The following is a 15,889-nucleotide window of genomic DNA, read 5'->3' on the forward strand; positions in this document are numbered from 1 at the left end:
GTTCAGTCTTTCACCACACAAGAGAAACTTGATGGAGAAAGGATGAGTTGGAGCAATGCTTAAGCAGAAGAGGAATAGGGAGGAAGGGCAGTCCAGGAAATGAAGAGATGGCGGACAAAGATCAGACTTGCAGAAAAATAACAGCAATGGAGAAAATAAAAAGAAATAAGAAAGAAAACTGAGGCAGGGAGACTTGGAGCATTGAGCGAGCCTTATAATCTGATGGGAGTCCAAATTGTTTCAATGTTTGAGTGGTAAATATACAACCCTTAATGTTGACCAAGTGAACTTGGAGCCATCTGCCAGTTTGAGTTTGTTTCTGGCAGTGGTATGAACACCATTTTTTTATTTTGATTACTCAAAAATGTGCACTTGAGGATTTATGCTGACTGTTGTTTAAATTGGATCAAAATAAGGGCATTGCTTTCGGATTCTGATTCTTCCCATTGTATCAAAGCCAACAAGTTTTCAATAGATCCTGTAGTAAGCGACTTCTGTGGGACTTTATTCCTTTTTTGATTTTTGCATAAATTTGCAAGTGAATTTGAGTGGTACGACCTTTGCCTTTCATTATTATGAAGTTGAAGCACACGGGATAATTCCTGATGTTCTAAATCTGATTTTCAACTGTTTCCTTTCTCTGGGTCTGGACAGCATTACTTTGATGTTGAAGGTCTGTTTCTTTTCCAAAAGAAAGTGTTGATGTACAGCACTAAGCAGCGATTGTGCCTTTTGAATCCTTGAAAACCGAAGCGTAGATTAAAGGAATTGTCACTGGCAAGCAGGTTGAATCCTGTCCAGTTTAGGACTTGACGGTCTACTTTTGAGTTGGGTGTCCACAAATTCCTATTGGCTTACCTGGATGCCAACAATCTTTTTGTTTGGAATAGATAGACATCTGTTCTGTCACTTTGATGTTTTATGACCTAGAAGCACTTTCTTATTGGAGGTTTCTAATGAATTTCCATCATAGAATCTTACAGCATAGAAGGAGGCCATTCGGCCCATCGTGCCTGTGCTGCCTTTCTGAAAGAGCCATTCAATTAATCCTACTCCCCTGCTTTTTTCCCATTGCCCTGCAATTTTTTTCCCTTCAAGTATTTATCCAATCCCCCTTTGAAAGCTATTGAATCTGCTTCCACCACCCTTTCAAGCAATGCATTCCAGATAATCATAACTTGCTGAGTTTATAAAAAAAAAAAAAAAATTCTCCTCGTCTCCCCTCTGGTTCTGTTGCCAATTATCTTAAATCTGTGCCCTATGGTTACTGACCCTCCTGCCAGTGGAAACAGATTCTTCCTATTTACTCTAACAAAACCATTGTTGACAGAGAAAGCATCTGAAATAGTTACGTCCCTACCTTCCTGCCCCCTCGTTCCCTCATTCCCCAAGTTGGATTTGGTCAAAGTTGGCAACCTTGTTAAGTTCAAAATGTTACAGAAAAGCATCAAAATGCTGTTTGTAGCTATCTTACCCCAGACTAAATGCAGCTGGCTTTGTCACTAGCTAAGTGGAAATCAACTGGAGCAAAGAATGCCCTTGAATTGCCTCTTCCTCCTCGCTTCTTCCCAGCAGACCACACTCTGCAAGCGTCTTTGCCTGGCCTGAGTTGTGTTGTCTTTTAGCACAAAGCTGTTCGCAAACGTGGTTAGAATTCCATCTAGTGATAAACAATGTCTTGCTGTATGGAGGGGATGGCAAGGTACATCACATGCAAAACAGATGAACGTCCAGTTCAGATAACAAGATGGTCCTAGTGTTACACTCCTGGGTTACACTATCGTATGGTTAAATATTGGGCGTTGTGGGCATAATCCCAAATGTAAGCTACTCAGACCACTTGAGGCAGTGACCAGCACTGCAGGTTCTCAATAACTAAGGCAAGGCCCAACATGCCTGTACCAGTGCTCACTCTTCAGCTAGAGCTGCCCACTCTAATCCCATTCCCCTGCCTTTACCTCATATCCATTTATATTCTTGTCTAATTCCTTTGAATGATATGTTAGAGCCACTTGTGGTTATGCATTCCCTGTTCTAATAACCCTCTGTGTGAAAACATTTCTTCTAACTTCCCCCTTCATTGTCCTGGTGATAATCCTTAGTCTGTGCCCCTTTGTTATCAATGGAAACAATCTTTCCTTATTTACCCTCGCACAACCTTTCATCATTTTGAAAACCTCTATTAAATCCCCTTAACTGTCTCTGCCCCAATTCCTGGTATCATTCTAATGAATCTTCATTGTCCCCTTCTTAATACCCTCCCTATAATGGAGTGCTGTGGGATGGCATGCAGTATTCCAACTGGGGCCTCCCCAATGTCTTGTATAAATTCAACGATCCTTCCTTGCTTTTATATTCAGTTCCTCCATGAGTAAAGCCCAGATGTTAGCCTTGGCTCAGTGGTAGCGCTCTCTCCTGAGTCACAAGGTCATGGATTCAAGTCCCATTTCAGACACTTGATCGCATAATCCAGGCTGACACTCCAGTACAGAACTGAGGGAGTGCTGTACTGTTGGAGATGCCATCTTTCGGATGAAACATTAAACTGAGGCTCAGTCTGCCCCCTCAGGTAGATGTAAAAGATCCCATGACATTATTTGAAGAAGAGCAGGAGAGTCCTCCCTGGTGTCCTGGCCAATATTTATCCCTCAACCAACATCACTAAAACATCTGATGATCTGATCATTTTCACGTTGCTGTTTGGAGGATCTTGTGTGCAAATTAGTGTTTCCTACATTATAACAGTGACTACACTTCAAAAAGTATTTAATTGGCTGTGAAGCACTTTGGAACATTTTGTGGTCATGAAAGGCACTATATAAATGCAAATTCTTTAATTTCTTGGACGATCTGACACATTTCAGAAAATAACTTCCCCGTTTGCCTGATGGATCTCAGGAAGTGGCATGTGTGGGCCACACAACAGCAACTGTTGCTGATATCACAAAGCACAGGCTGTACAGAGTGGATCCTGGTTTTTATCCAATGTAAGCAGATAGTAAAGTATTGTCTGCAGTGTTCGGATCAGCGAGGAAACTATTTCCTCTCTGGTTACAAACTGACCAAGTGTGCGCTTGTACCCTTATCTGCTTCGGGCATTAGCTGACGATGTTGTTCTTTTATCGTTCAGCTCAGTAGCTCATGGTTGCTGGAGCTTGTTTGATATTTGTAGAACACACAGTACGTTCGTTATATAGAATGGGCCATGCATGGTTTACCTGTCACAGTTCTCGCACAAGGATATCCATCACATTAACCTCACATATTGGGTCAATTTAACATCATCCTATCTGCTACTATTGTAGTAAAGGCTTTGATACTTTCTAATACATGGACAATCCTGTGTATTGAAATGTCAGAGCTGTCACATCAGTGAACTGGAACTTTGAACAAGTGAACATATTTTGATGTATGTTGCTCCTAAAGCTATCCCAGTGCTAAAGTGTCAGCTTTAGCTCAGTGGCAGCCTCTGAGCAGAATAATAGAATTTTACAGCATGGAAGGAGGCCACCATGTTTATACCAGCTCTCTGAAAGAGCTCTCCACATAGACACATTCCCTTTCAAATGTTTCCTTTTTCAAATATTTATTCACTTCCCTTGTGTCAGCTGTTGTTGCACTCTGGTCTCTGAGTCAGAAGGTCATGGGTTCAAGCCCCACTCCAGAGGCTTGAGCACACAATCCAGGCTGACACTCCAGTGCAGTACTGAGGGAGTGCTGCACTGATCAGAGGTGCGTCTTTCTGATGAGATGTTAAACTGAGGCCCCGTCCACCCTCTCTGGTGGACGTGAAAGATCCCACAGCACTATTCGAAGAAGAGCAAGAGAGTTCTCCTTGGTGTCCTGGCAAATGTCACCTCCTTTACTTCTGCCGTCCCACCCAATGTCAGGTGGGAAAGTGGAGGAAAATCCGCCGTCTTGCACCCGTGAGTGAAATGTAGGGCCCGCCGCAAAGAACAGACGAAGGATGCGTCACTGTCGTTGCGTTCCTTTTTGGAAACGCAGCCATAAATGAGGAAGACAAACACTATTGGCAGGACGAAGCACTGCTGGTTTGGTTTTCAGCTTCACTTGTCACAAGGAACATAGCAACGCTTTTGTAGGACACTGAAAGCATTTGGTCAAGTGGGTTTCTACTCCGTAAGAGAAAATAGATTCCATTGCACATAGGAGGAAGCGGAATAGTTCAGTATGGAAGAACAACTTGCATTTATATAGCACCTTTTTAACGTAGCAAAATGCTTCACAGGAGCGTTATCAGACAACATTTGATAGTCACATGAGATATTAGGATCAATGACCCTGATCAGAGGTAAGTTTTAAGGAGCGTCTTAAAGGGGCCTAGGCAGCTGAAGGCACGGCCGCCAATGGCGGGGTGAAGGAGATCAGGAATGCGCAAGAGGCCAGATTTGGAGGGGCGCAGAGATCTTGAAGGCTGGAGGAGGTTAGAGGTAGGGAGTGGCGAGGCCACGGAGGGATTTGAAAACAAGGATGAGAATTTTAAAATCGAGGTGTTGCCAAACCAGGAGCCAGTGTAGATCAGAGAGCACGAGGGTGATGGGTGAACGGGACTTGGTGCGAGTTAGGATACCGGCAGCAGAGAATGTTCTAATCTGGTAAGATAATCATACAATACAGACTGTTGTACTGATTTACATTTGGCTTCTTGCCTGGGATGAATGTCAATTGGAAGGTTTGACTGGTACATGCCTTTGTTTTGGCAGCATTGAAAGATTGAATCCAATGTTTTCATTACACAGTCACTGGCATCTTAACCCCTGAATTATGTGCACTTTACATGAGACTATGGGCTAGTAATGAGAGGCCATCCAGATGTTAAACATACTTTGGCATGAAACACGGAGACTGAGAAAAGCCTCACCAAGTGCCTGCTGCTGCTCAGATCTGCGTCTGGTTCCCTTTTCCAAGATTAATAATGCTGGGTGATGTAACCATGGTGATGGATGGCTTTCAAATGGACATCACGTGGCCATGTTGTGCTGTTTGTGGTGTCAGCTGTAGCTCAGTGGTAGCACTCTTATCTCTAAGTCAGAGGGTTGTGGGTCCAAGCCCCGCTTCAGGGACTTGAGCACAAATCTAGGCTGACGCTCCCAGTGTGGTATAGAGGGAATGCTGCACTGTGGGAGGTGCTGTCTTTCAGATGAGACGTTAAACCGAGGCCCTGTCTGCCCCCTCGGGTGGACTTTTCGAAGAAGAGCATGGGAGCTCTCCCCGATGTCCTGGCCAATATTTATCCCTCAACCAATGTCACTAAAACAGATGATCTGGTCATTTATTTCATTTGCGGTTTGTGGGATCTAGCTGTGCGCAAATTGCTTACTGCATTTCCTACATCACAACAGTAACTACACTTCAAAAGTACTTCATTGGCAGTAAGGTGCTTTGGAATGTCCTGAGGTCATGAAAGGCGCAACATAAATACAAGCCTGTCTATCTATCTTGCTGTGATAGCTTATTGGATAATCGCACCAACTTGCACGGTACTGACTCATGCACACTAGGAAGATTTGAGGCTTGGACTGAGTTGGCTGGCACATCGGTTGGGGATACTACACCACCCCTGGGGTAAGGAGAGGGGGAATCGACCAGAGTTTCTACTGATTTGACATCTAGTAGGAAGTGTGCGGGCTTCAGGCAAGGATGGGATCAAAGGTGACTGTTGTGCCCCCCACAGTCAAATAGTGCTCACTGTCTAGGCTCCCGGCTGGACTTGGTGAGGTACCAAAGGCTGCCAGCACTTGTGGAGTTGTAGATCAGGGCTGTTTGGTGCTTTCAGGAGAGGAGCAAATGTTCTTAAAATGTAGAGCCCCACAGTCTTGATGTGGACACGCATGAACACTTGAATTCTGAGTTCATTTTGAGAGACCATTCCAGGGCTCCTGCGATGTGTACTGCTGATCTCTGCAGTGAGATTGAATCCAAAGCAGACTCTCAACTCGAGACACTGGAAAAGACCCATGAAATTTTTGCTCCTCGAAAATCAAACGGCAGCTGTTATAAAATAAAATTCCATGGAAAACTGTGTGTATTTGTCTAACGCAATATGGAATCAATGGCGACACACTCTGCTGGTTCCCATCATGTGCTGGTGCTTATAATCACCAGGCAGTCTTTTAGCGAAAATTATGTTTCAAATGAGCATCTCTGATCAAGGTTAAAATGATGATCTATATTAATTGAGGTGCCTCAGGGGTCAGCACTTGCTCCCCTTAGGAAGAGGAAGCCAAGAAACCATAGAAGAATCTAGACAAAATTTGTAAGTGTGCACATCTATGATAAATGAAACTTAATACTGATAAATGCAAAGTCTTGTACATTGGTAGTAAAACTGGGCAACGCTGTGTGCAGGATGTAGAGGAAATGCTGGAAGAGATGCGGGAGGAATTGTAAACCCTACACCAATCATTGCAAGGGGGCAATCTCAAGTGAACAGACCGCTGAGCTATAATTACCAAATTAGTAGAGTAGAAAGAAAGAACTTGGATTTCTATAGCGCCTTTGACAACCTCAAGACATCCCAAAGTGTTTTACAGCCAATGAAGTACTTTTTGAAGTGTGGTCACTGTTGTAATGTAGGAAACGCGGCAGCCAGTTAGTGCTCTCCTGTGATTGCACCTGGATCACTGCGCTGTGGATTTACTTTGGGTTTTTGCACAGCTGCCTGCATTTTACAGCAGGTCCTGGTCACTGTGGAGTGAGGAAGGCAACAGTCACTAGAAAGGTTGCAGAAAGGCCATGAGGCTGATCCTTGGCATCGGAGGATTGAGTCCCTACGAAAGGCTGTTAAAACTCAGATTCTTCAGCTTTGAAAGGAGACGAATGATTGGGCACCTTTTTATAGAGGTCTACCAGCTAGGGGAATAGGAAAGGTTCACCCTGGACACTGCAACGTTAAGACCATGGTGCAGTACAAGAAGGCATAGGTAGAAAGTGGCCAAAGGTATCGCATCTTAGTTAGACCACACTTGGAGTACTGTGAACAGTTCTGGTCTCCATATTACAAAAAGGATATAGAGGCACTGAAGAGGGTGCAAAAAAGATTCACAAGGATGATATCGGAACTGAGAGGTATACCTATCAAGAAAGACTGAATGGCTGGGGCTCTTTTCTCTAGAAAAGAGAAGACTGAGGTGTGACCTGATAGAGGCCTTTAAAATTATGTGAAGGGGTTTGATGGGGTAGACATGGAGAAAATGTTTCCTTGTGGGGGAGTCCAAAACCTGGGGCCATAAATATAAGATAGTCACTAATAAATCCAGTAAGGAATTCGGGCAAAACATCTTTACTTGGAGAGTGGTTAGAATGTGGAACTCACTACCAAATGGAGTGGTTGAGACAAATAGCATAGATGCATTTAAGGGGCTGCTAGCTAAGTATATGAGGGCGAAAGGAAAAGATATGCTGAAATGTTTAGATGAAGTAAGGTGGGTGGAGGCTGGTGTGGACCTGTTGGGCCAAATGGCCTGTTTCTGTGCTGTACATTCAATGTAATACTATAAGTTCAGGACTGATATCAGGAAGGACTTAGTCACACAGTGATTGATGATTGGAATTGGGGAAGGGGAAGCAAACACTCTGGAATAATTCAAGGAGTTTGTTGATGTTGGGTTAGGGGAAAGAGATGATGGAAGGTGGGTGAGCAGAAGGCATTAGAAGGATGGGGCTCAGTGGTGGCCTTGCCTTTGTCTTGTGACCTGTATTATAATTCAGTCCTCTTGTGTTCTTAGGACTATCTTGACTGCATCACTGACCAATCAAGACTCCCCCTGGGGACAGACGAACGCTTGGCCCTGTTTGGGAACATTAGGGACATCTATCACTTCAACAGGTGAGCAGACCCTGATTTAACAAACCCAGCAAGGCTCCTGCAGGTCAAGTGCAAATCCAGTTTAAAGACACAGGTAATCCAAACGGCTCTCTTTCTACTTTCCCTGTCCCAAACGAGTGTGATTTGATGTGTTGGATCAATGCCAATGAGTCACGTTTAAGGCAGTACTGACTTTGGGAGTGTCTCTTGTGCATTCCTGATTTTAATCGCTCTACCACTGGCAGCCGTGCCTTCAGCTGCCTAGGGCCTAAGCTCTGGAATTCCCTTCCTAAGCCTCTCTGCCTCACTACCTCCTCCTTTTAAGTCGCTCCTTAAAACCTATCTTTTTCACCAAGCTTTTCGTCACCTGTCCTCATATCTCCTTATGTGGCTCGTTGTCAAATCTAATTACCCTCCTGCGAAGTGCCTTGGGACATTTTACTATGTTAAAGGTACTACATAAATGCAAGTTGTTGTATGAAATGTATCTTCACCCACCGCCCCCCCTCCCCCCACCTTGTTGGCATGTTTGTGACATTTTTTCCCCCCTTTGGACCAATCGTGTGATGAATAGAATTGATTGAGCTCAGGGAGACCCTAGAAAGGGACATGCAAGTAACAACGGACTCGACATTTGGGGGCGGAATTTTAGCACCCAGGAGGAAAACTGAGCCCAGAGGCCCGGTCCGTGGTAACGGCCAGGCCTCATTAGCATTCTACAGGCCAGATGCCCACCCTGGCGTCCAGAGGCAGCAATCCAACCTGCGGCCTGCAAGGGTCGGGCGGTCCAAGGTTGGGGGTCAAGGGAGGAGTTTGAGAGAGGGAACCCCCAGGACGGCAGCTGCCCAAGCTTTTAGTGGGGTCCGCATTAGCGAGCGCACCTGTTTCACCGGATCCCGCACAGATGAGTTTAACAGTTCGCTGGGTGTCACGTTTTACTGAGTTGAGCGAACACGGCAGATAAAACTGCTTCAAGATGATGTTAGGCCCCCGATTTGCATTTATTCATGAGGGTCCTGCCAGAGCCAACCACAACTTGCATTTAAATAGCGCCTTTAACGTAGTAAAATGTCCCAAGGTGCTTCACGGGAGCGTTATCAGAAAAAATTTGAGACTGAGCCACATAGGAGATATTAGGGCAGATGACCAAAAGCTTGATCAAAGAGGTAGGTTTTAAGGAGCGTCTTAAAGGAGGCGAACAAGGCAGCGAGATGGAGAGGTTTATTGACTGAATTCCAGAGCTTGTGTCCTAGGCAGCTGACTGCATGGCTGCCAATGGTGGGGCCAAGGAAATCGGGGATGCACAAGAGGCCAGAATTGGAGGAATGCAAAGATCTCAGACGGTTGTCGGGCTGTAGGAGGTTAGAAATAGGGACAGTCAGTGGTCCCCTAGAAAGTAGCGTTGTTAAAATGGCCACAGGGCAGGATAACAGCAGTGAGTCCACCGCTTGGATTTTAATTCCCGTTCCAACCCGTTTCCGTCGGGCAGAGGGAGCTAAAATTCTCCCTGCCTCCCCCCCCCCCCCTCCCCACCCGTGATGTCATAAACCACGTGGTGGAATGACGGCAAAAGTTAATGGAATGCTGGGATATGTATAACTTGGAGTGTTGAGTACAAGTCTATGGAGGGCGTCCTAAGGCTTCCCAGTCGGACGGCGCCAGAGTACTCTGCTCTGCTTTGGTCACAGTAACGCAAAACGGAAAGGTCCAAAGAAGAGAAACAAGACTGATCGCAAATGTAAAGTGCACGGAGATAAATGAGAAGTTTAAGCTCCACAGTTTAGAAAGACTGTGGCTAAAGGGCGATCTTAAAATCATAGAATCATACATCACAGAAGTAGGCCATTCAGCCCATCATGACTGTGTTGACTCTTTGAAAGAGCGATCCAATTAGTTCCACGTCCCCCCTGCTCTTTCCCCATAGCACTGCAAGTGTTTTTCAAGTAAATACCCAGTTCCCTTTGAAAGTTACTATTGAATCTGCTTCCACCACCCTTTTCAGGCAATGCATTCCAGATCATAACTTACTGTATTTTTTTTAAAAACTCCTTATCTCCCCTCTGGTTCTTTTGCCAATTATCTTAAATCTATGTCCTCTGGTTACCAACCTCCCTGCCAGTGGAAACCGTTTCTCCTTATCTACTCTATCAAAACCTTTTCATAATTTTGAACGCCTCTATCAAATCTTCTCTTAACCTTCTCTGCTCTAAGGCGAACAATTCCAGTCTCTCCGCATAACTAAAGTTACTCGTCCCTGGTTCCATTCTAGTAAATCTCCTCTGCACCCTCTCCAAGGCCATGGTATCCTTCCTAAAGTGTATATGACCTGGAATAATCTGGCCAAAGATCTCAGGGACATTCCAAATGCAGTTAGAAGCGAAGATGGGAGTGTTGGGATACTAGAGCGATGAGCTCAAATGGGTTAAAAGCCATGTTATTATCCTTGGCTTTTCTTTCCATGAAGTCAGTGCTGGATGTTGTAAACAGTGGCTCTGGTTAGTTGCTTTGCTATCGGGTTATGCATTTCCTTTACTGTTGTTTATCTGTTATGTTTGTGGGAGAGTCTGGATTCTCACTGCACATTGTTACCATTGTTACTGTTCCCATTGGCGGAAGGGTCAAGAACCAGAGGACATAGATTTAAGGTGATTGGCAAAAGAACCAAAGGTGACATGAGGAAAAACTTTTTTTATACAGTGAGTGGTTAGGATCTGGAATGCACTGCCTGAGGGGATGGTGGAGGCAGATTCAATCATGGCCTTCAAAAGGGAACTGGATAAGTATTTGAAAGTTTTTTAAAAATTTGCAGGGCTACGGGGTTAGGGTGGGGGAGTGGGACTCGCTGGATTGCTCTTGCATAGAGTCGGCGCAGATTTGATGGGCCGAATGGCCACCTTCTGTGCTGTAACCTTTCTATGGTTACAGCAAGGAAACCAACAGAGCATACTGGCTGTTTTTTGCCTAGTTAATTAACACTCAACAATCTATGCCATAAATACATGGCGATTGGTAGTCCTTTGGTATGGATGTTGTCTCACTTCAGCTCTACAGTGCACCACTGAGCTGCTGTCTGCCAAAGTGGATGGAACCAGTCCATAATATGCACAAACGTAAATCATTCCCATAAACGCCTGCACCCCTCTGACCTCCAGTCCATCAGCCACCCAGCTGGTCTCAGACTGTGGGTGCCCTGATGGACACTGAGATCAGCTTCCTTCCCCATATCCGATCCATCCCAAGATCGCTCTTCTACCTGGAAGGTCAACCACCTCTGCCATTGAAACCCTAATCTACATCTTGGGGCTTGATGACTTCTATCAGCTGCCGCTCCCAGTTCCACCTTCCATTTGGCGTTAGTTGTGGCTCAGTTAGTAGCACTCGCCTCTTGAGTCAGAAGGTCGTGGGTCCAAGTCCCACTCCAGAAACTTGAGCACATAATCTAGGCTGACATTCCCAGTGCAGCACTGAGGAGGTGCTGCCCTATCAGAGGTGTTGCCTTTCGATGAGATGTTAAACCGAGGGCCCATCTGCCATCTCAGTGCAATGTCCTTGCATCCTATTTTAAAGAGTAGGGGAGTTCTCCCTGGTGTCCTGGCCAATATTTATCCCTCAACCAACATCGGTAATCATTATCTGGTCATTTACCTCATTGCTGTTTGTGGGACCTTGCTGCGCACAAATTGGCTGCCGCATTTCCTACATTACAACGGTGACTACGCTTCAAAAGTACTTCATTGGCATTTACGCTTTTCAGGACCTCTGTACAACTCACCGAGAGCTTGCATTTAATGATCTGGAATGCACTGCCTGAAAGGGTGGTGGAAGCTGAGTCAATAGTCATATACAAAAGGGAATGGGATATATAGAAACATAGAAAAATTTACGACCCAGAAGGAGGCCATTTGGTTGAAAAAGAGCTACCCCAGCCTAATCCCACTTTCCAGCACTTGGTCCATAGCCTTGTGGGTTACGGCACTTCAAATGCATATCCAAGTAATTTTTTAAATATAACAAGGGTTTCTGCCTCTACCACTCATTCAGGTAGTGAGCTGCAGACCCCCACCACCCTCTGGGTGAAAATTTTTTCCTCTGCTCCCCTCTAATCCTTCTAACCAATTACTTTAAATCTATGCCTCCTGGTTATTGACCTCTCTGCTAAGGGAAATAGGTCCTTCCTGTCCACTCTATCTAAGCCCCTCATAATTCTGTACACCTCAATTAAATCTCCCCTCAGCCTCCTCTGTTCCAAAGAAAACAACCCCAGCCTATCCAATCTTTCCTCATAGCTAAAATTCTCCAGTCCTGGAAACATCCTCTTAAATCTCCACTGTACCCCCTCTAATGCAATCACATCTTTCCTGTAATATGGTGACCAGAACTGTACGCAGTACTCAAGCTGTGGCCTAACCAATGTTTTATAGAGTTCCAGCATAACCTCCCTGCTCTTATATTTTATGCCTCGGCTAATAAAGGAAAGTATCCTGTATGCCTTTTTAACCACCTTATCCACCGGTCCTGCTACCTTCAGGGATCTGTGGACATGCACTCAAGTCCCTTACTGCCTCTACACCTCTCAGTATCCTCCCATTTATTGTGTATTCCCTTGCCTTGTTTGACCTCCCCAAATGCATTACTTCACACTTCTCTGGATTGAATTCCATTTGCCACTTTTCTGCCCGCCTGACCAGTCCATTGATATCTTCCTGCTGTCTACAGCTTTCCTCCTCACTATCAACCACACGGCCAATTTTTGTATTATCTGCAAACTTCTTAATCATGCCCCCTACATTTAAATCCAAATCATTAACATATACCACAAAAAGCAGGGAACCTAATATACTTGAAAAGGAAAATTTGTAGTGCTATGGGGAGAGAGTGGGGGAGTGGTACTAATTGGATAGCTCTTTCTAAGAGCCAGCACAGACATGATTGGCTGTATGGCCTCCTTCTGTGCTGTGTGATTCTGTAAGATGGAATACAGGAAGCAGAGGTGGAAGCTGAACCTGCAGTAGTTTTTTTTAGAAGGACCTTGGATAAATATTTGAAAGAAAAATTTTAAAAGGTGTTGGGGAACATGACTAAGTAAATACCCTTTTCAGAGATTCAGAACAAATCTAGCAGCTCAAAACTGGGCATCCATGAGGCGCTGTGGGCCATCAGCAGCAGCAGAATTGTATTCCAGCACAATCTGTAACCTCATGGCCCGGCATATTCCTCACTCTATCATTACCAACAAGCTAGGAGATCAACCCTAGTTCAATGAGGAGTGTAGAAGAGCATGCCAGGAGCAGCACCAGGCGTACCTAAAAATGAGGTGCCAACCTGGTGAAGCTACAACTCAGGACTACATGCGTGCTAAACAGTGGAAGTAACGTGATATAGACAGAGCGAAGCGATTCCACAACCAACGGATCAGATCAAAGCTCTGCAGTCCTGCCACATCCAGTCGTCAATGGTGGTGGACAATTAAACAACTAACGGGAGGAGGAGGCTCTGCAAACATCCCCATCCTCAATGATGGCGGAGTCCAGCACGTGAGTGCAAAAGACAAGGCTAAAGCGTTTGCAACCATCTTCAGGCAGAAGTGCCGAGTGGATGATCCATCTCGGCCTCCTCCCGATATCCCCACCATCACAGTAGCCAGTCTTCGGCCAATTCGATTCACTCCACGTGATATCGAGAAACGGCTGAGTGCACTGGATACAGCAAAGGCTATGGGCCCCGACAACATCCCAGCTGTAGTGCTGAAGACTTGTGCTCATGAACTAACTGCGCCTCTAGTCAAGCTGTTCCAGTACAGCTACAACACTGGCATCTACCCGACAATGTGAAAAATTGCCCAGGTACGTCCTGTCCACAAAAAGCAGGACAAATCCAATCTGGCCAATTACCGCCCCATCAGTCTACTCTCCATCAGCAAAGTGATGGAAGGTGTCGTCGACAGTGCTATCAAGCGGCACTTACTCACCAATAACCTGCTCACCGATGCTCAGTTTGGGTTCCGCCAGGACCACTTGGCTCCAGACCTCATTACAGCCTTGATCCAAACATGGACAAAAGAGCTGAATTCCAGAGGTGAGGTGAGAGTGACTGCCCTTGACATCAAGGCAGCATTTGACCGAGCGTGGCACCAAGGAGCCCTAGTAAAATTGAAGTTAATGGGAATCAGGGGGAAAACTCTCCAGTGGCTGGAGTCATACCTAGCACAAAGGAAGATGGTAGTGGTTGTTGGAGGCCAATCATCTCAGCCCCAGGGCATTGCTGCAGGAGTTCCTCAGGGCAGTGTCCTAGGCCCAACCATCTTCAGCTGCTTCATCAATGACCTTCCCTCCATCATAAGGTCAGAAATGGGAATGTTCGCTGATGATTGCACAGTGTTCAGTTCCATTCGCAACCCCTCAAATAATGAAACAGTCCGTGCCCGCATGCAGCAAGACCTGGACAACATCCAGGCTTGGGCTCATAAGTGGCAAGTAACATTTGCTCCAGATAAGTGCCAGGCAATGACCATCTCCAACAAGAGAGAGTCTAACCACCTCCCCTTGATATTCAATGGCATTACCATCGCCGAATCCCCCATCAACATCCTGGGGGTCATCATTGACCGGAAACTTCACTGGACCAGCCATATAAATACTGTGGCTACGAGAGCAGGTCAGAGGCTGGGTATTCTGCGATGAGTGACTCATCTCCTAACTCCCCAAAGCCTTTCCACCATCTACAAGGCACAAGTCAGGAGTGTGATGAAATACTGTCCTCTTACCTGGATGAGTGCAGCTCCAACAACACTCAAGAAGCTCGACACCATCCAGGACAAAGCAGCCCGCTTGATTGGCACCCCATCCACCACCCTAAACATTCACTCCCTTCACCGGTGCACTGTGGCTGCAGTGTGTACCATCCACAGGATGTACTGCAGTAACTTGCCAAGGCTTCTTCGACAGCACCTCCCAAACCTGCTACCTCTACCACCTAGAAGGACAAGGGCAGCAGGCACATGGGAACAACATCACTTGCACGTTCCCCTCCAAGTCTCACACCATCCCGACTTGGAAATATATCGTCGCTGGGTCAAAATCCTGGAACTCCCTTCCTAACAGCACTGTGGGAGAACCTTCACCACACGGACTGCAGCGGTTCAAGAAGGCGGCTCACCACCACATTCTCTAGGGCAATTAGGGGTGGGCAATAAATGCCGGCCTCGCCAGCGATGCCCACATCCCATGAACGAATAAAAAAAAAGAGAGCCAGCATAAGCTGAATGGGGCAAATAGCCTCCTCCTAAACTGTTAAGTTCCATGACTCTATCTCTGCCTTTTCACCTCCCTTTTTGTCTTCAAGAGCCTTCTAATCACCCTTCTCCTTGACTCTCTTGCCCCTCCTAACTCCCCATTTCCCTTTCTGCTGCTCAGTGACATGAGGAGTTGTGTGGAATGTGAGCTGTTGTATTTTCCGCTCATTCTTGGATCAATCAACTCTTTCCAAGGTTTAATGGAAATAAGAAACATCTAGTTTCACAGATCAAATTTGAAATGCCTTTCAGATTTTTTTCATTTATTTTCACAATGTCTCATCTCCTCCAAGCTCTTTATTCTGCACAGATGTCTGGTGTTTACGAGAGCATGAAAGGAAAGGCCTTGCATTTATACGGCGCCTTTCACAACCTCAGGATGTGCCAAAACGCTTTCTAGCCAATTAATTGCTTTTTTAAAGTGTAGTCACTAATATAATGTAGATAAAGTGGCAGCCAATTTGGACACAGCAAGGTCCCACAAACAGTAATGAGATTTTGAGCAAATAACCTGTTTTAATGATGTTGGTTGAGGGATAAATGTTAGCTGGGGAAAACTCACTGCTCCTCTTCGAATAGTGCCTTGGGATCTTTTACAGCCATCTGAGGGCAGACGGGGGTCTCTCTTTGTTTAATGTGTCATCCGAAAGACGGAACCTCAGACAGTGCAGCACTCCCTCAGTACTGCACTGGGAGTGTCAGCCTGGATTGTGTGCTCAAGTCTCGAGTGGGGCTTGAACCCACAACCCTTTGACTCAGGTGAGAGTGCG

At 45.7% G+C, this 15,889-nt stretch overlaps 1 protein-coding gene across 4 annotated transcripts in view; it reads left to right on the plus strand.

Moving 5' to 3' along the window:
- The window catches only part of LOC137324719 (pleckstrin homology domain-containing family G member 1), a 185,836-nt gene that overhangs the window by 132,973 nt on the left and 36,974 nt on the right, over nucleotides 1-15,889 (plus strand). For all 4 annotated transcript variants that reach the window (XM_067989351.1, XM_067989350.1, XM_067989353.1 and 1 more), the window contains one exon: nucleotides 7,749-7,849. In XM_067989351.1, coding sequence (XP_067845452.1) covers nucleotides 7,749-7,849 — 101 coding nt within the window. The remainder of the gene's footprint in view (nucleotides 1-7,748; nucleotides 7,850-15,889) is intronic.

This window comes from Heptranchias perlo, chromosome 8, assembly GCF_035084215.1.
Source record: "Heptranchias perlo isolate sHepPer1 chromosome 8, sHepPer1.hap1, whole genome shotgun sequence".
Classification (NCBI taxonomy): Eukaryota; Metazoa; Chordata; class Chondrichthyes; order Hexanchiformes; family Hexanchidae; genus Heptranchias; species Heptranchias perlo.